Source organism: Echeneis naucrates, chromosome 9, assembly GCF_900963305.1.
Source record: "Echeneis naucrates chromosome 9, fEcheNa1.1, whole genome shotgun sequence".
Lineage (NCBI taxonomy): Eukaryota > Metazoa > Chordata > Actinopteri > Carangiformes > Echeneidae > Echeneis > Echeneis naucrates.
The window spans coordinates 5,052,048-5,072,561 of record NC_042519.1 but is presented as its reverse complement, the minus strand read 5'-3'; the positions used below and the strand labels follow the sequence as shown (position 1 = coordinate 5,072,561).

Here is a 20,514-nt window from a genome sequence, read left to right as displayed (position 1 = left end):
GCATTCACCTTAAATCAGAGTTTCAAGTGATGTGTGACAGAAACCTGCAACATCCAGAGAAGAGAAGTAGAATATCTATATTTAAACATATCACCAGAAATAGTTGCACACTGATTTGCTTTTAAGGATTAGGATTTAAGGTTTTATTTTGAAACTAAATGTTTTTATCATATCCATCATGTCATATAATGCTCATCAATCTTCTGTACGTTTATTTGCATTTCCAGTTTTCTGCCTCAACTCATGGATCACTGGATGAAAAGATCCTGACTTGGTGAGGACATTGTGAGTTTTCTGCTAATAGAATATCAGCTTCCATCAGGTCACGGACAAGACATCTCAATGACATCAACTTTATTCAAACTTTACACTAATTAATAACCCATTTTAAATACTACTGTGCTTGCTATCTCTTTATACTTGAAAATAGTGTATATTAGTGCTGTATGTGCTTTTACGTGATTTTGATTCCCTTTGATAATCCAGTGTCGGCCTTGGGAGTACATACTGTATGCATATGCTGTAGCAACATTGATTATAAATATGAGCTATGCTCTGCCGATGACTTGGATAGTTGTATAAGCATTCATTAGCCTGGACTAAAAAAAAATTACCACATGAAAAAGCATTAATGAAAAAGTGGAAAGCTGGCACAGGGCAACACAAACTCCATAATGAAAGAATGAGTGACTGAATGCTGAGTGCAATGATTGGCATATTATAAATCAATGAATACCAGCAAACTAGTTAATGAATCAGGCTTAAAGGTGCTGCTAAGAGTCAAGGGAGTACTCGCTTTGAAAATACTTTTTCTGTTCATGTTTGCAATCAGTCATATTTTTTTTAAACGTCTAACACCACAGTTGTCAGGGGCACGGAAAGCATCGTAATATTCCATCTTTGTCTGAACAAAACTTGATGAAAATAAAGATCAACTAGAGTGAGAGGAATATGTAGTAATTTTGTACAGGATGATTTTCAGAAATTAAAGAAGTAGGTTATGTATATTTCAAAAAGTGGCACTAAGAGTTCAGAAATGGATAACTGAACCACCAGAGTCCCTCCTTTTTTCAGAATGTGCTCACATCTGGTTGGTCACACTACTCAGCACTGTTGACTGACCAAGGCACAGCTGGCTGTCATTGACTGTGTTTGCCTCCATGACGTTGGGTATGCTGGAAGGGGGCAGACCAGCCCCTCCTGACACCTGGCTCCCCCTTGGCCTCCATTCTGGCCTGGCCCTCTGGTTCTGCGGGCTTTGGCTGGTGCTTCCCAGTGCAGGCCCGTTCCCCTCAAATGCTCCTCTCACTAGTCCATTCAACACAGCAGAGGCAGACGTCTGGTCCAGGTGCTCAGCTGAGACCAGAGGCTGCCGGTCCTCCTCCTCAGAGATGGCGAACACCGGCACGCTGATGTGATCACCCTCGCTGGGGAAATCGCGCTTCTTTCCAGCTTGGCCACTCTCGATCTGACACTGGGTGGAGGAGGAAGAGCCATTGCTTGGCTCTGAGCGTGATAGCTGGGACTGAGTAACCCCGGAGGCCTTCACCAGATCTGCTGTCCCAGAGAGCAGGCCGAAGCAAGGCCCCGTGAACAGCGAGCGACGCAGGTTACTTGTGGAGTTGAGACGCCGTTGTCTCTGGGCAGGCTGTGTAAGCGGAAAGGAAGCATTGCTGATGGATGAGTCAGAGATGGTGCTGTTGTCTGCCTTGGTCTCCAGCTGAACCTCAGAGAAGACCTTCCTGTTGTCTCCTCCCCTGCCAGCAGCTGTCAAGCTGGATGGAGCCTGCAATGATATGATACAGTTTGTTGCTGTTTTCAAGTTAAGTGTGGTGGCAATCCAACAGGTACAATAGCAGGACTGATTCGTCCATTACATAAAATAATCACTGTAACAAAGTCAGGGAGAACATCCAGCAATTTGGGATGTTCTTTAGATCAGCTAACAACGCTTGATATGATAATTCTACAGATACACCCATTCATATTGACAACATTTTTTAGTATCTCATGGAACTGCTAAGACAAGCTTCTGTCTTTGCGCATGAAAAAAGCAAAGGCTCTAGTACTGACACTGTCCACTAGCTTAGTGAAGGGACTGGTGGAGTTCCAGCTGCACCACTTCTTATGCAGCTGAGGCAGTGGAGGGAGAAAGTCCTGGAAGGTTCGTACACTCCACGCCCTTGGTCTGGCACAGCCACCACCGGACCTTACACTAGTAGGTGAGTTGGTGGAGTCCGGTGAGGGCCAGTCACCTGCAGGACTGGGACCGGTGTCGCTGTGCCGGAGAAACCTCTCCCGCTGCTAAGAGACAGAAAACAGGAAGATTTAAGTAAGCATAAAGTGTGCGCCATGAGAAATTGTGGGTAGGTTCATTTGCGACTAACAAGTGAAGAGATACTGAAAACATACATATGTAGCTAAATCTCACCATGATAACACGAAACGAGGATAAACAAATTAATTAGGGCTGAGGATGACCACACAAAATAACTAACACACAAATCTTTAGTGGAATTATGATCAAGCACTTAACAGCAGCTACAATAACACAAATGACCATTTTGTTAAAGTGCCCCAGAGGCACTAATAAATACAGCTTCATCTTCAACTTGATCCGCTTATCTGGGGCCAGGTCGCAGAGGCAGCAGCTCCAGCAGATGACCCCAAACGTCCTTTTCCCCGGCCACATCAGCCAGCTCTGGCTGGGGGATCCCAAGCCGCTCCCAGGCCAGTGTGGAGATATAATCTCCCCACCTGGTCCTCGGCCTGCCCCGTGGCCTCCTCCCAGCTGGACATGCCTTGTCCCGGTGTCATCCTTATCAGATGCCCGAACCGTCTCAACTGGCTCCTTTCCACGCGGAGGAGCAGCACCTCTACTCCAAGTCCCTCCCGGATGGCTTCTCACCTTATTTCTAAGGGAGAATCCAGCCACCCTCCTGAGGAAACCCATTTCGGCCGCTTGTACTCGCGATCTCGTTCTTTCAGTCATGACCCATCGCTCATGACCATAGGTGAGGGTAGGAACAAAAGACTGACTGGTAGATAGAGAGCTTTGCTCTTCGACTCTCTCGCCAATCTCATGCTCCATCTTACCTTCACTGGGGTAAGGACTCATTTCCTACCCGGAGTACATAGTCCACGGGTTTCCTGCTAAGAACCATGGCCTCTGATTTAGATGTGCTGATCCTCATTCCAGCCGCTTCACATTCGGCTGTGAACTTGTCCAGTGAGCACTGGAGGTAACAGACTGATGGAGCCAATAGGACCACATCATCCGCAAAAAACAGAGATGTAACCCTCAGCTCCCTGAACTGCAGCCCTCCTCCCCCACGACTATGCCTCAATATACTGTCCATGAAAATCACAAACAGAATTGGTGACAAAGCGCAGCCCTGGCGGTCGTACGCCTTCTCCAGGTCCACAAAACACATGCAGACTGGATGGGCATACTCCCAGGTCCCCCCTTCAGGACAAGTGCAAGAGTAAAGCTCTGGTCCATTGTGTTCCCCGGAGATACAATTTATAATTATTATTATTATCATCATCATTATCTGCGCCGAGCAGCAGGCTGGTTATTGAATCAGGCATGAATCTGTGCTATGGAACATCAGTGGAACAACTATATTCATGTGGCAGTAATACACCTACACTCACTGCAAATTTGAAATGTGAATGACTATGCATGGACAATACTGTCAGACATCATGGTGACGCGATCAAATCTGTAAATACACTTATTCAAGTCAGACATCAAGAGACACAAGCAATGAGAAGAGTTCCTGAAACTGATAAATCCTGCTAACCAAACAACTACATGTAAAACATTCCAAACATTAACACTTTATTTCAGTGACTCACAGAAATAATGAAAAGAATCACTGCATACAGCAACGCAGACCTTAAAGTGGAGATATTACAAACTGACAGGCTGCCAGCATGCACCTGCTACATTTCCCCCTCACACCTGAATTCCTCCCGACAGATTGTGTTGTTTACTACATTAATGGATTAACAAGAAGGATCCGTGCTGATTAGCTTGGCCCGCTTAACCACGCAGCCAGCCAGTCGAGCGTGTGTGGCTCACGTAGCAATCTCACTCATTATTTCTTAAGTATATTAAAGCTGTTGAGAGAATGGCATGGGCTTTGGAGCTGTTTCGCTCACGTTTGCATTGTTGTGTATGTACAACTCATCATTATTACAGGTACAAACAAAATAACTAATCGAGAGGGCTCTTCACTTTATTGAGACTTGTGTATGCCATCCTTGCATGAGCAACCAGAAAAGGCCAGTTGTGATTGATATGTTAGATGAGGATAGGGTTAGGGCAATTCGATCTATCTTGATTAGTCAGCCGCTGTTTTTCAGGGGAGGATGAAGGTTTTAGGGGTTGCACCCATCAGACAGAGAACAAGTCCAGATAATCCTTCCCACAGAATCACTAGTCGCTAGCTTTGTCTAGACAAGAATTAGCTAGGGGTTTAAATAAAATGTTCTTTTAGTCACTAAAGCCCTACAAACACAATGGCAACTTTTAGATTTGACAAATGAGGTGAAAAATCAGCCTACACAGTTGACTATGAGACCCCTCTGAGGCGCCTGTAGAAACTCAACTGTAACTTTTCCAGTCTATTCAATGTCAGATATCAGGACAGGATTTCACAGCTCAGTTTGACCAAGGCTCCCCTACCTCAATAATATCTGGAGTTTACGTGAGAAAACGGTCCGCTCATCTTCTTTGGAACTAAATTGAAAACTCTCTCAGAAAGGATGCCTTGCAACAAGTTATCACATGGGGATTCATGGCTTAATGTGCATTTTATTAATTGGGGTTGTGTAGCAATGTTAACCTGGAAGCTCACCTGAAAGTTATCATAAAAACATGTGTTTTCTGTGATCTTGATCTGACCATTAGCCCATGCAAGATGTTGAAAACATAATTTATATGGATGTCTGCATTGAGGACACACACAGGCAGACCACACACTGTCAAAGCGTGGACACACACCGACACACACAAACACACTCTCACACACAATTGGAGCTGGGAATCTGGCTCTGTAGATAATACTCCATTAGCCTAGGCTGCAGAAAAGCTTGCCAGTCCTTCAAAAAGCTGCCAGAGCTGTTTTATGCCAACTCTTATTCCAAGAGAAAACAAAAGAGAGCAGAGAAAAAAACGCTTGGTTGAACCGTTGCTTCTTGAACGCTCCTCCCATTTTTTAATTATCTTCATTTCCCATTTATGTCCTCATAGTTTTCATAGTTTCAGACTGTACCACGCGCATGAAAATAAAACAGTGTCAACCTTATTAGGAACACTGGGTCAATTCAAAGCAGTGAATGCCCTGCCACCTCTGATGCTCATGGATCATTTTCTCAGAGCACGGAGATCACCCATGCTGGAGAGCTGGGCCTTTAAACAGATAATGTTAGTGTCTATGAAGCAACATCAAAATAAAACTGCTTTCCTTACAATTCCTAAGAAGGGAAGATAGAAAAGTCTATAGAGAGCTTAAACCAAATTCCAACATCAGCACACTAACATGCTCACAGTGCTTTTGCTGCAGTTTCTGTTTATTCAAAAACATCTGATGAAAAAATGGCAAAAGAACCATGTCTGGAACAGATTTTGTTCTATTTCATCAGGTAGATACAAGGTGATTTCACAGATTAAGTGGAAATGTTGACCTCCAGTCATTAGGATACATCCATTTGAGATTGTGAATATTAGTACTAAATTTCCACTGTGCCATTCAATAGCTGTCAATTTGTTTTGGCTCAAGTCACTCTGTCATCCACAGACCCATGTTGACAGCATGTAGATTTTTAGGACTGATCTAGCTGACCATACAGAAACAGGTTCTTACCGTGTGCGGGGAGACGTGGAGTCTGCTTGGGCTAGGGGCTGAGGATACAATGAAAACCTCATCTGCGCCAAGGTCAAGTTCTGTCAAACCACTGCAGGAAAGAGCAACCTCTGCATTCTGGGAAATGTCAATGGAAGCACTGACTACAGAAACACAGAGAGAAAAATTTATGCCGAAGACAAAAGAATGGAAATATTGAATTGTAATAGTGCTCAAAGAAATACATTGAAGTCCTGAGCATCACGACAGCAGCATTTGTGCAGTTTTTCTCCAGCAGCAGTGTAATTTTTTGTAAAATCCAACATTGCCCATTACAACACTTTCCACCATTGAAACTTAGATTATTTGATGTGGTGCTCCACATTGATTTAATGTAGTCAGCGTCAGCAGTAAGGACTGTTTGCTATTCATAAAAAAACTGTAGCTCTTGGTTGGAAGAAATAACACAACAGAGTTGACTAAAATCAACTCCGTCGCTGTGTTTAAGTTGTATGTTTAGCATAAACTCGTAATGCTGTGACTTGAGCACACAAAGAGGGGGACTGTATTCCTCTGTTGTTAAAACTACCCCCAAGCTGCTTTGTGGGTTAAATGCCACAACCCACAAATCTCCTGGCCTGTGTTGAGTCCCACTAAGAGAGAGAGAGAAAGAGGGGGAGAGAGAGAGAGAGGGAGAGAGAGACAACAACAGAGAGAGTGGGGAGAGAAAGAGAAAGAAAGAAAGAGTCTTTGGATTGGATTGTTCCAGGATCAAGCCTGTGTGCACTAAAATGAGTGCAATTTTTCTTTCAGTTGAAAACCCTGGTGATACTCCCCAAGTCCACGGAGTTTCTCCGGCACAACTTGTTTTTAATTTGAAGTAGAAGCTTACAACATGTTTGTGACTAAAGTGATTCATCCCTGAAGCAGGTCATGATAACATGTTGCACTCAAAGTGTTAAGTAAACCTTTCCTAGTGAAACTCCCGTAAAGCAAGAAAGATTTCCTTTCCCAGAAACAGCAGTGGTAATTTACTTGGAATAAATAGAAGAAGTGGGTGGTTAGCATGAGCAGCGATAAACACCACGAATGAAAACACAAAGAGCACCACTTAGAGTAACTCATTAAAGGAATATTCAATTCCACTCTTTATGACTGACAAAGTCATCTCCAGAAAAACATCGCCGCAATTGAGGCACATTCCTTAGACCCCTTCAGTTTTTGAATGACTTCACTAAAATTTCATTAGATCATTGCTTTGCTGGGGAATTAAGAAATGGCAGATTTATATTTCTGGAGCTATTATTTTCATTCCTGAAATTGTTCTAGTAAAGAGTCTGAACATGCTGCATAAATGTAAATCAAAATGAATGACACACACAGTAATGTGCAATTCATAATCCATGTGAGGTATAATGAGAAGCTTCATTCATTCATTCATTCATCTTCTGCCGCTTATCCGTTTCCAGGCCGCAGGGGGTGCTGGAGCTAATCCCAGCTCGCTGGGCTCGGTGAGGGTGGAGGACACCCTGGACAGGTCGCCAGTCCATCACAGGGCTAACACACAGAGAGCAACAACCATTCACACTCACACTCAGACGGACGGACAATTAACAGCCACAAATGAACCCAAACATGCACGGGAACTGAACCCACAACCTTCTTGTTGTGATGCAACAGCGCTAACTACCATGCTGCTATCGCGCCTTAATCAGTAGACAGATTTAAAAAATTTGGTAAACACCATAAGGCTGATGTTCACTTAATATTTTTGTTAAGTGTACATCAGCAATCCAGAAAACTAGATATCCAGTGTGTTTGTTGCAATTTTGTGTCACTCCCACCTGTGTGTGGCGGGCTATCATTCCCGTTGCAATGCTCTGTGGCCGCATCAGGGTTGGTCTGATTCTCAGCAATCAGTTGTAGCTCCCGGGCCTCAGCCCCAGCGTTTGGGAGTCCGTCTGGCACCTGCAACACAGTGGAAAACCCCGTTGACCCCATCCCAACACCAGGCTGAAACACAGGGATCAGTTCTTCAGAGCTTTTCTTAAAAATGGAAAGCTGCTACTATGTTTTCAAATCACACTCAGTGGGCAGTTTATGAGGAACACATAACTAAAACCAATGAAAAGCAATCCAGCGGTCCTGTAAACGAATCCCAACTTCATGATGTTGACAATGTTCAGTTTTTGTTGAAACTGTTTAGTGAGGTGTTGAATAAACTTTATGGTCGTTCGGAGGCTACAGTTGGTGCTCCTGCTGAACTGTAGTGTCTCTATATAATGTATAATGTGTAAAGGGAGTCCAATTAGCTGCAAAAAATTGCATCCTGTAAAACCAGCAGACAAATAAATGTAAAGGTTTTTTTTATTATTATTATTATTATTTAATCAAAAACTGAACATTATAGACACAATTATACTATTTAGCTGTATTAGATTGTGTTCATTTTTATTTTGATTTCTGCCTTTGTTGTATAAGAAAAGGTCCGCCATTCTGGCCATATGCACTTTTCCAGAGGTGAATGTCTCCTCTTAGTACCAGCAGAATGTTTGTCTGAACAATGGCCCAAAGGCATTTGATCAACTATCATTTAATGACAAATTTAAGAAGCTGGAACCTTGTCGTTTTTGACCAGACCATGACCTTTGATACTCACTTAAAACAAGCCTGTTTTCAACTGCACAATACTGTGAAAATCAGAAACATGGTGTCTCAGGACACTGCAGAAAATCTACTGAATGCATTTGTGACCACTAGACTGGACAACTGTAATTCATTCCTATCAGGATGTCCAAACTCATTTCTAAAGAGCCTTCAGTGATGCAAAATGTGGCAGTGCGAGTACTGACAGGAAATTGAAAAAGAGATCACATTTCTCCTGGCTTGGCTTTTCTTCGTTGGCTCCCAGCAAAATTCAGAATAGAATTTTAAATCCTTCATCTAACATACAAAGCTCTTAATGACCAAACTCAATCCTATCTCAGAGAGCTCAAAGTTCTCTGTTGTCCCAGAAGGTCACTTCGCCTCTTAATGTAGGTTTACTTGGGTTCCCAGAGTCACTGGCTCAGGTGACCATCCTTTACTTATCCTTCAGTTAAGCTGCTAGGCTTAATCTGTATGCATTTATATCACACTATTACTACGTCATTAACTTTGGGTCTTCCCTTTCCCATAGTTTGTGCTTTTCCTCTCCCTGTCTGGATCCAGCATGTACCAAACCACTGTTCCTGCCAAACACCTGCCGCTCCAATAATCATTATTATCATCATTATTTCTACTGTGGTTATAATTACCACTAATATTGCTTCTGTTATTTCAACTTACTGGTCATATTTATTTATGTAATTTAAGTAGTTTCAGTCATTAATATTCTTCTTTTGCTTGCATTGCATGCTGTTCTCTTCTTCTCCTGCTCTTGCTGTTATTCATGCCACAATGCCAATCGCAGTAGCAAATGCACCGCAGTTCCATCCTCATGTTTATCTACCTTTGTTTCACGCTTGCGCGACCTAATGTGAACCTGAACAGGCATGGCTGTGTGGGGAGAGGCGGAGCAGTGGGCAGCAAAAAATATCAAAAGAAATGTCCAGTGATCCCAAATAAAGCAGATTTTTCTGAAGAATGTCTGACTGAGAAAAAAGGCAGTAGGGAGAAGGTGGGTTAGGGTGGAGAGACAGTGGCATGTAGAGATGTAGGTGAGGAAGGGTGAAAGAAACGAGACGAAACGATACACAGTTCATGTGTGTACCTCAGAGTTGCTGGATGCACAGGAGCTTGCTCGTTTTGGACACAATTTGGGTCTGGAAAACATGAAGTACCACAGTGATTCATTTTATAATTACAGACATATCTGAAAACCACCCTTTATGAATGTCCACATTTTTTCCCACAGCTTTGGCAGCATTTTTTCAAGAACAAAAAACCCTTGAGTGTTCCCAAATTTACTCGAAATGTAAAAATGACCACTGTTCAGATATGGGATCTTTTCGACCTCGTAGCCACCTCACTTAATATATAATAACTCCAACATGCCAGTGGCTATTTCCTCTCTAAATAGTTGCTCTGTTGTGGTGTTGGATGATGGAGCTAGATACACCACAGTATTACATTCACACACATACCACAACTCCATCAGCTCACAAAGTGGTTTTTATTGAAATGTCATTGCTGTGCTTAACTTTTTCCTGTAGGGATTGACTACTGTCAGCTGACACTCATTTCAAATATGTGTGGACATATATGCCATAAAACACTGTAGCAGCTAAAGGGAGGAAGAGTGATACGCACGGTTCTTCCACACAGGAGCACAGAAGGGTATTGATATTAGATGATATAACAGAGATTAAACCTATTAATTAATGATCTCCTTTCTTTCTGCTGTACTCTTAAGTGCATATGAACCAATGGAGCATGCAGAGATATTTCAGCTAGTGGCCACTTATTAAAATTGGCTCATACAGCTGAATCGGTTCATTACTCGCAACTGAGGGCAACCCCTGCTGTGACTCTCATCCACCTTTGGCTGTTTCCTGACCAGTGGGGACCTTCACAGTTAATCTCACTGCTGCCTTAAACTTGAAAGGTCTTGCATAGCTTGCCAGGCTATTTGTTTTCCAGTGATTCCCATGAAGTTGTTTAAATTAATATGGAACTACTGAAAAAGAAAAAACAAACAAACAAACAAACAATAACAACAACAAACAAAGCACTGAGGGCTCTGATGAGGTGGGCATTTCATGGTAATGCTCGAATGACTCGTGCTGTTGTTCTTGCTAATTACAGTTTCATTTTATTGAACATGTGTTTCCAATTTCCCTGTCATTAATAGTCAGACCCTGTGGAGTTATTGTGCCTGACGGATGAGTTGGAGAAACTAAGCAGCATTTGTAACGAATACAAATCATATTTAACAGGGATCTTTCTCACAGAAAGCCGAATACTAAGGAAGATAAATCTGAGCCTTTCTGGATCCTGGACCTGTGAGGTAAAAGCCTGTCAGAACAGACAATCCTCTACACTCAAGCTCTCTGTTTTTTGTACGTTGTCCCCTGAGATGGAAGCAGGAACAGTTTATAAATTCCATCTTTTGATTGTCTGAAAATTGGTACCAACCTCACATTTGGCTCTCCTGCTTGTTGTCCCTTCTCCTTGTTTCACTTCCATTTAATTTTGTGAAGTCTGTGTTTTTGTGTTCTGGAATTGATGCCAGGTGCTGTACCTTGAATGCCTTGCTGTATATGGCAAGAATACTCCACATCAAGGAAGCTGCGCATTTGCAGCCAACCTAACTAATGACCATGGCTCACCACATCAGGGACTAAGATTTCCAGCTGAGTCAACATAACAAAGTAGTGAATGTGTGTAAATGTGGGAAACTATGTGTGTTTGCATTTACTGTCAGACCAGCCCATTTTCATTCATGACAACATTAAGATCATATTAACATTGAACGTACTGAGGGCAATTAAAAAATAAAGCCAAGAAGAATCTTGAGTTTCTCTGTGGTGAAAACCATTTGCTGTATAATACTAATGGTGTGCAGCAGTTCTGTGGTGCCTTGAGCTAAATACTACCAATACTACTGCAATACCACGCTCATAGTAACCCAAACATGCGGCTGTCCACCATGTCACCATGTTTATCATATTAGCATGCTGACATTTGATAATAAGCATTAAACTGGAAACTGTGTCCTCTGGATATTTTGAATATATGTGCTAATCAGTTTTTCAGACACACAAAACCAAATATGTCAATGTGCCGGTGGCACTAGACAAAATGTCCATTTAACTGACCAATTTATCATCTGGGGACTATGTTCAAAATCAATAATTGCATTAAGCATTTGCTGACATAATATACACTGAAACAAAGGGATGGATTGAACAACTGAGATTCTTTTTCCTTGAGTTATAGTGCTAAGGTGGCCAAAGAAATGGGACATTGTATCGTTGTAGTTAATTGAATATGACCTTTATAGTTTTTAAATGGGTTGATATTAATGAGAATTCAACAAAAGCGTCACCTGGTGGCTGAACTCTGGATTTTAAAACATTTTTTTTTAGCCTAACAATTTTTTACTATTAACAATTTTTTATCCTTTAAATAAAGTTGAATTCTTTCATTGATATAAATAGGACTTATGATAAATACTAGCCAATGCAGCATATCTAATTTTTTGTATAGATTACACAATGTTGTTGTTCATTATTGGTGGGGCAACAATCAACTGCATTGCATTAAGATGAAAAGCTTCTGGTTGCATTTATCGTTCGTGCTCTAGTTTGTCTCTGCTGTTTTATACGTTCTTTCCTTTTCTAAATAAAGTTTCCCTTACCTGAAAATGATGCAGAGGGCACTTGTAAGTATCATAGCAAAAAAGGCAGCTCCGCTCACAGCAGCCAGCAAAGAGTCTATCTTGCTGGCTATGGGAGCGGAGGCATGGTGTTCCCCCCATGGTTCTGTCAGGTTATGGTAGTGGAAGAGGAGGGCAAAGCCTCGGCCCCAGTGTGTGGTTGTGATGAGCTCCATGATGACCTCCACCATCTCCTGGCTGGAGCCGAAAACCAGCTGGCTGCTGGGAGGCCGGTTGGACCCACAGAACCTGGAGGAGAAGGTGATAAGGTCTGAGATGTAGAGGACATCGTGGGGGCAGGCGTCAAGCACGGACTGCTGCGTTTCAGAGCTCACAGCTGGGGTGTAAGTAGTGTATTGTGAGGCAGGAGTGGTCTCTTCCACAACTGTGCTTGGGTTTGAACTTGGGTGGAGGTCTCCCCTGAGGTTAGATGAGGAGGCGGAGTTGACAGCATTGTCTACCGATGTCGCAGCATCAGGAATGCGGAGGAGAGAGGAAGATGATAGGCCAGGGGAGGCATCTGCAGATCTTTTGGCAGAATTTGAGACTTTGGTAAATTCCATCTTTGTGGACTGCTCCTGGAACACTACTTGCTTGACCCCACCATCTTGGAAGGACTGTTGAGTCTTTGTGACATCCCCTGCACGCTGAAGCATTGAATCTTTAGCTGCTGACAAAGTTTCATCAGCCACTAAGTTGCCAGGGGTGAAAGTCACCTCTTCCTCTGCCCCTTCCTCTTCAAAAGTAGAGACAGCTGAGTACTGTACTGCAGAGTCATGGCTTTCAAACACATCAAAGTCAAATATCTCCAGAATAAGCTGGTAATCAACAGGCACAATGAACAGCCAAATGCAATGTGTCCCAGAGGAGTAGTTGTAGGGAAAGCCAGGGGACAGAATGAGGCCTTGGACGTCCACCACATCCACCTTGGCACCACAGTCGAAGTACACCTGCAATATAAAATACAGTACAAGTCAGTTGTGTCACAAATCCAAATCAGCTCTTTGGGCAGCTAACTCTCACGTCTAAAAATTTAAACTTTTTTTTTTTCTCCAGTCATTTAATGACACCCGAGACCCTAGTTTAGAGTAACAACTAACATGACTCACACAGCTCAACAGATTGCGCACAATGCAAGCACTGCCAAGGTGAGGGCTTTTAATCCACAGCGGTGCCACCCATGGTAGCATTCATGTTATTCTTAAAAGTGTAGACTAGTATCGTGTTACAGCCCGACTCCTACACTACCTAAAATCTAAGGTGAGTCATGCGTTCACATAATGGCCACAAGATGATTAAGTTCTCTATGACAAAATACCAGAGACTATGGTGTCCATCAATAAATAATATACTCGACTTGAGGTCCTATTGCTCACTGACATAAACCATCTTGAAACTGAACTATTCAACCCTCTGTTCTGCATTTATATCAAAGCCTGTGTTTTGTCTGCATTGTCTGCTTGGGTAACCCTAGGGAGGGGTATTTTGTCAAACATGCTGGCTGTAATTCTTCACAGGTGTGCAGAGATGTAAGGCGGACTTATGCCCTAAGTATTGGCAGATGTGTGGTCAAGCCAGGAAGCTGGCGACCAGACCTTTGTAAAGGGGCTTTGTGTTTATGAGCTTTCCTATTGGCCACGGTCCTGGGCTGTGGGAATGACTCCTGACTGGCAGACACCCATCCCATACAGGTAACAAACCAACACCCGCGGGCACACTTGAGCTCTGGAGTGGGCGAAAAACATAAGAGATCACTTTGAGAATGCTGTTTTGATGGGAGGGGGAAAGGGGCAACAGGAAACCCAAAGTTTATGGAGCCAGACAGGCACTTGTACTTACTGCATAGACCAGCTATCCCTATCTGAAGGCTTTTTATTTCCCACTCTGTAAATTTTAAGTTGCAAAATCTACATGTAATTTACTATCATAAAAGAAGGGCACTCTCTCTGCCCTCTGGTCAGACAAACATCAAACCAAAAGCCCTCTACATAGTTGGCACAGAAGACAACATAATACGTGTGTGTGTGTGTGTGTGTGTGTGTGTGTGTGTGTGTGTGTGGCGCGGGGGGGTGGTTGGAACCAGTCAGAAAGCACAGCAGGTGTTGACAAGAATATTGAAAAGAAAAACCATGAAATACACAAAAGATTTAATGAGCAACGGGCCAACTTTCTTTCATGCACTTCAAATGACACGACGATTACACGGGGACTGATGATATAGGTGATGTAGCCTTCCCAACAGAAAGCTAATGGAGAGGCATTGCGTTTTGCCAAAGTTATTTTCATGTTGTCACTTGTGTACTTTCTTCCCGCAACAAGTGAACATTTTTCACTGAGGCTTAACCATCATTTACAATTGCAGTATCTGTTATTTTAATTTCATTTGAATGCCTTGAATTCTTTCAAGTGTTTCTGGCTAGTAAGCTGCAAATGCCATGAAATATTTCCTCAGTTTTGCTACTGTTAAAATCATTATGATTGTAATGTTAAGTGTATCATAATAGTTACATTTTTGCTCCTTTTCTCCCTGGCTGACATTTGGAGACAGTTAAATTAGCGAATGATATGCTACACTTGTACTGTCCGCACACTTTACTAGAAATTAATGTGTTACAGCAAAGAATTACATGGATGGCATTTGAATGAGCCAAATGCCATTCCTGCTGAGGTTACAGAGAGTAAGCTGATTTGGGGTTTGCAGTGCTTGCAGCAAGGTTGCGCAACAAAGGGGAACCACCTCACAATATGGGGGGGAAGAGGCAGGCGTGGCCCCTTTTTAGGGTAGAGGGCAAAGAAAATATGTTCATTTTTAATACTGCTGTTTCAAATAAATACCTTAAAAATGTAAGGTTCCTGTATGCAAGTAACACTCACATGTAACGTAATAACACTTGTATGATGTGAAAGTCCTGTATCTGACAAACTGTATCATGGACAGAGACTGCCATACCCTGAGGACAAGGGATGTTAGACCACACATTAAAGGGCCCCAAAGTGCCACGGTGCCAAATGGAAATAGGACATTCTTATAATGCCAAACATCTCAGTTCTGTTACATCACAGGCCGCTAATTATTCGAGGATGCCTTTTCTCATGGCGAAACAATGGGTCGAAGTACGTTTTTGGTGAGCTACTCCGCAAATGAGATGGGCAGATAATATTTTAATGAAGTGATGCTAATAAGCACAAGGCAAGTTGAAAGTTTACATAAGAAGCGGCTGGTCATTGCGCCCCAATTATGCCGCTGACAAGGGTTTTCCTGGACAGAAGTAGATCAGCTGAGCACATAATTGTCAAATATGACTTGTTCAGTGAAACATCAGACCAGCTGCTGTCATTCCTAAGAGGCCCCTAACAAATTGTATTGTTTTCACTCAGCATCAGCAAATGCAAAAAAAAAAAAAAGAAAAAAAAAAGGCAACTTTAAAGCCGCTGAATGACATTGTCAGACTGATTTAGTTATATAGTACTCATATGTACAATTATATGCATTAATTTAACAATTATCTACTGTAACAATTATAGTTATATTTTTCAATGATGTTGTATTCTACATAAATGGATGGATGTGGTCAGAAAATGATGGGAAATACACAAGAGTGAAAAAAAAAAAACACTCCTCTGTCACAAAACACTAATCTACAGACTGACCTGGCTATTTGCTAACATGAAATTATTTTTTTTTATTTTTTATTTTCAAAACCACTCAGGCTGACGACACCACTATGAAAACTCTGCAACACGAGTTGGCTTCTGCTGAAGTGTGAATATACACAAGCACATACACACGCACGCACGCACACACACACACAGACACACACACACACGCTCACACTCACACTCACACTCACACTCTCTCTCTCTCTCTCTCTCTCTCTGACTCTCATGCACAAACAGCTCTGGACTGGCTCATAAACAGGCAGGCGGGCCCCTCAAAAGGGGGCAGGAATCCTCACTTGCCCTGTTTACTGGAGGAGAAAAGTGACACTGCTTCACAGGCTAGTGCTCAGGGAGCAGCAGTCCACTCAGGATGCATTACAATCGCACTCAACTTCTCAGGTCAGGATCACTATCACCACAGCAAAGCTCTGTGGACAAGCAGCATGACTTCTTCTGCTGAGAATTCCATTCTCAGTAGAATTAAAAATTCCAATAGAAATGTAATTAAATGCATTTTGACTTCATTTAAGATCTACGTGACAGAGACATGAAAATATTCAGAAAGTAATTAAGTGGCACACACCTTTCATTGGCTATATATTATGATGGCGATGAGGCAAAACTTGCCACAAAACAAATGAAAACTGGAGCTATTTGAGTTTAACAAGATTAGGAATCCAACTGATCTAATTAGAATAAAAAAAAAGAGTTTTTATCCCAATGTGCAACGCTGGAATTTCCATGAGTTGCACTGGAAAGGTACAGATGTCTCACAGAGCATACACAAACACAACAGCCCATGTACAAAAGTGGAGGTAAAGAGGTAAAAAGAAACAGCTGACCAAAGCGACAACTCAATCTCAGCAGCATGTCTATCTTCTGTTTTGTGCAGCTCCCTGCAAATGCACAGATAGAAAGGAAGCGGCTTGAGGTCATTCTGCACAGCTGTGAAAAGACGCTGATACTCGAGCCAAGGATTTATCACATATCTCCCCTGTGATGTCAATGTCTCTCCTGGTGGGCTCATGTCAGCGGGTGCACGTTCAAACCAGGCTGATTTTACACACAACTGGTGCAGCAGCCTGATGGCATTTCTAGGGTCACCCTCATTAGCCACTATCGTATTGGCTCAGCACATTTTCACCACTGTGCTCATCGTGAAGGACTAAGGAAAGGCCACACCGAGCCCAAACTGTTTGATCAAACCTTTTATTTACAAAACCATAATGGGACTTTAAGTGTTCCCTGCATGGAAACGTGGAACGCTGGAAATTGTTACCACTGTTGTACTGTAACACACATATGTTACTGGGTGGGCATGAGGACACAGGTCTCTCTCCCATGTTTGTGGTGTAAACTCTATTGAAATCGGTTGCTGCTGTGGTGGTGTTAAAGTAGGCCTGTGAAACCCTGTGGTGCATCATGACCTTTATCTTCACGGTGGTTTAAACCAATTTGGTGAAATCATTTCCAGATTTTGGAATGTGATCCAGTGACTGCATCCATGATAATTAGTCTTTGGGCAGCACGTTAGTGAGAAGGCCAGTCGTGTAAACACACTGTGTGTGCTGCTACAGTTTCTGTATTTGCGCACACTCTAAATGAAGAAAATTAAAGCCCCAACAATATATATATATATTTTTTTAAATATCATTTCTGTGAATGCTGTAAACCCCAATAAAAAACAGGAGGTAACCGAACAAATCTCACAGCTGCTTGAAGGTTTTTCAAGAATCGGGAAAGACTCCCATAATCATTCTTATCAAATATATTGCAACACCTGCACAATTGAATAAGATTTTGATCTCTTTTATAGAGATGCAGCTCATTTCCAGGGAGATCGAAGTTGAAACCCCCCACACCAAAAAAAAAAAAGGAATATGAATGTGTTGTTTTATTTAAAAGCATGTAGCGGCGATTGCCTATGAATTTAGGCAATCACAGAATGTATCTGATCTGAACTGTGTGACTCAGATATTGTGGTAATACATGGAAGGACACAGACCAATACTGACAGCGAACTTGACAGATATAGCAATCTTCCTTTTAGGTTACTTCAATTGTGACTAGTGTTGTCAAGCAATTCTCTGTTCTTATCTGAAGGTGCTTCGTACATTGCCCAAAACTACGCAGCGCTCTCACACCCTCTAAAGACAAAAGTAAAACCAGCGTATACAGCTTGCAGCTCACACCAAATTCAGCTACTGAAGCTTTTATTTTGAAAGCAAAAATGTTCTCATCAGACATTAACTCATCCGCATCCAGTTCATTGTCATGTTTATCTGTTGATAAACTGCGTGTATCTGTTGTCAAAGGACTCATGGGAGGAATGAGTGAACTCACAGTTCAATAGGGTTGTGCAATTCAATTCAATTAGATCTGAATGTCTGCTCTTTCCAAATAAAACCTTCCACAAGACAGGACGCAGTGATAAAACAAGGATCAAATTCACTTGTTCACAACACTGAATTGTGGACCATCAGACTTGGATGCCTCCCCCTTTTTTTTCTTTTTTTCTTTTTTTTTTTTTTTGAGGGGGATAGAATAAATTCCAAGCTTGTTTACGCTGTTCCAAAAATCAACTTAATACAAAAGGGGAGCAGAGGACAAAGCCATCATTTACCGTGCCCCCTCAGGCAGATAATTGCAAAGATAGTGAGCACCCTATGCACACAGGAACTAAAGCTGGAGATGCTGACAATTCAGTATACCAAGGGCTTTTGTTGTCTAGTTCTAGGAACTGTGCTGCTGTGCGCATCAGTGGAAGAGACGGCTCACCACAGGTGGAAGCCACAGAGCTTCTCCCGATGACAATGTAATGCATTCTTGATGTCCTGTAAGAAGTCTGTGCGAAGGGTATTCCATCTAAGTTATGACTCAAGCGAATGCCATACAGGAACATTAGGTTGCATCGCACATAATTCAAAAACTTAAGAATGGAGTACTGGGTGATGCAGAGTTAATAGTAATTGTAGTTCAAAGTTTGACAGGAAAACATAATAAATATTGAGGATACGTCTCTCTCAGTTAAAGAATTCTGCTGTTTGTGTCCATTTCAACATGCCGTCAGGAATAATATAGATTAGTGCACAGTTCCTTTCAACAAGAAAAAAAAAAAAAAAACAAGGCCCAGTTTCTCTGCATCAGAAAGCACATGTATTTATTTATCTATCCAGTGAAGGGGTCCATTTAAACCATATCTTGGAGTGACAGCTCCAAAACAGCTTCCAAACCTCGACCAAGCTGCAGGCTGCCTCACTGACTTCACAGGAGCTTTGACAGCCTGCCTGAATTGAAAACATCCTGAGTAACAATCTCTGACTGTTGACGTTCCTGTTCAGAGACAAACTTTTGTTCATGAACACCTCGCATGTCAGGAGTCAAAGCTTGGAGTATGAGAAGTGCAACATAAGGTTAACATGCTTTCAATGTGGTTCTCATTTCAGCAGTTTGGGCTCTGCATGCCATTCTCTAACATTGAGAAGTGCATAACATCAAAACATGCCTGTGCCATCAAAACATCCATTTAGAAGCCTCAGAGCATATAATGTGCCACATTCCAAGTTTGGAAAATTTATAATTTAGCCCAAAAGACTCAGAATTTTTTGTGAATGGTGTGGGAACACCAGTCAGTCACACTGACTCTGCATGATTTAATAAGTCTGGCTGTGGATAATGCATTTTATTGTTTTTTTTACATTTTATAGTTTTACATATGGCACACTTGAACGTGAACTACTCCCTTTAAAATGCAAACAGTCCTTTTCAGTAAATTTACAGCAGTTTATGGGCTACATGAGGCTGATGTATTGGCTCAATGCGATGGACAGACGCAAGATCATTTTGACAACATTTTAATTCAGTTTAGTTTGTTTCCGGCACAGCAGTAGGAACGTCAGAGGCAACATAATCCTGCGCTTTTAAGAAGGCTGCTTTTCGTCCTGTTCTGTTATCGAACAGAGCGTAAGCAAAATTCAATTATAAAAATCGTAAATTTTAAAGACAATCACCAACAACCACACTTGTAAATGCTATAATACCAGAGCTCGGATGGTTTTATGAGGGGAGTGGTATTTTAATGTACTCGGCGCCTATGTTATTCTGCAACACTGTTGACAGAATTTAAATCCCAACTTTTAGGAACTGCCTCGAACTACGTAACGTGTCTTTCTGCCGCTTACTACGGTGCGCTATATTGTGAACGTACAAAAATATGGAGAGAATACACACAACCCATTTAAATTTTAAATTCAGGTAAAATGTGCCTTCTTTTGTTTGTGTATTAAATGTATGCCAAAGCCCACGGTGGTGATAAATGTAATTGTGTGATGCTTTTCTGAGTTCGCTGGGGGTCATAATATTAGCCAAGAAGGAGACTACTTTGAAACAACAGCGTTTACGAACGGAGTTCGTGGCTTGATTTTCTCCCATACAAGTGAACACGGCGCTCCAAGGGGCTGGAGGTAATGCTTGTAAATTCTCTTTGCAGTAAACAAATGTCAACTTACTTTCTGGGCAATGCATCCCATGACGAAGAGCAGGTATGTTGTCATAAAAACATGTGCCCCAAGCGATGTAGCACAACTCATTTTCCTCTAAATAGTCCTTTTTATTGCGACGCACAGTGAGCCCCGTCCCTCTCCG

General features: G+C 42.1%; 1 protein-coding gene across 2 annotated transcripts; it reads right to left on the bottom strand.

The window, feature by feature from the left end:
* Positions 1-1,852: 1,852 nt before the first annotated feature.
* On the bottom strand, positions 1,853-20,514 carry LOC115049199 (uncharacterized). 2 transcript variants are annotated; one of them, XM_029511229.1, is made up of 6 exons: positions 20,379-20,514; positions 12,193-13,160; positions 9,604-9,655; positions 7,697-7,820; positions 5,874-6,016; positions 1,853-2,304 (listed from the first exon to the last, which is right to left on the bottom strand). In XM_029511229.1, the coding sequence occupies exons 1-6, from the start codon at positions 20,457-20,459 to the stop codon at positions 2,020-2,022; spliced, it is 1,653 nt and encodes a 550-aa protein (XP_029367089.1). In that variant the 5' UTR covers positions 20,460-20,514; the 3' UTR covers positions 1,853-2,019. The 2 variants fall into 2 exon arrangements, with proteins under 2 accessions (XP_029367089.1, XP_029367090.1); XM_029511230.1 differs by having other exon boundaries at positions 1,853-2,301.

What these genes read in the sequence shown, in the direction of transcription:
- LOC115049199 (XM_029511229.1), bottom strand. Translation starts at nt 20,459, where the DNA reads ATGAGTTGTGCTACATCGCTTGGGGCACATGTTTTTATGACAACATAC. An exon ending in GCCCTCTGCATCATTTTCAG is followed by an intron (nt 9,656 to 12,192) that starts GTAAGGGAAACT and finishes CATGTTTTCCAG; the next exon opens with ACCCAAATTGTGTCCAAAAC. An exon ending in TCCACGTCTCCCCGCACACG is followed by an intron (nt 2,305 to 5,873) that starts GTAAGAACCTGT and finishes TCTGTCTCTTAG; the next exon opens with CAGCGGGAGAGGTTTCTCCG.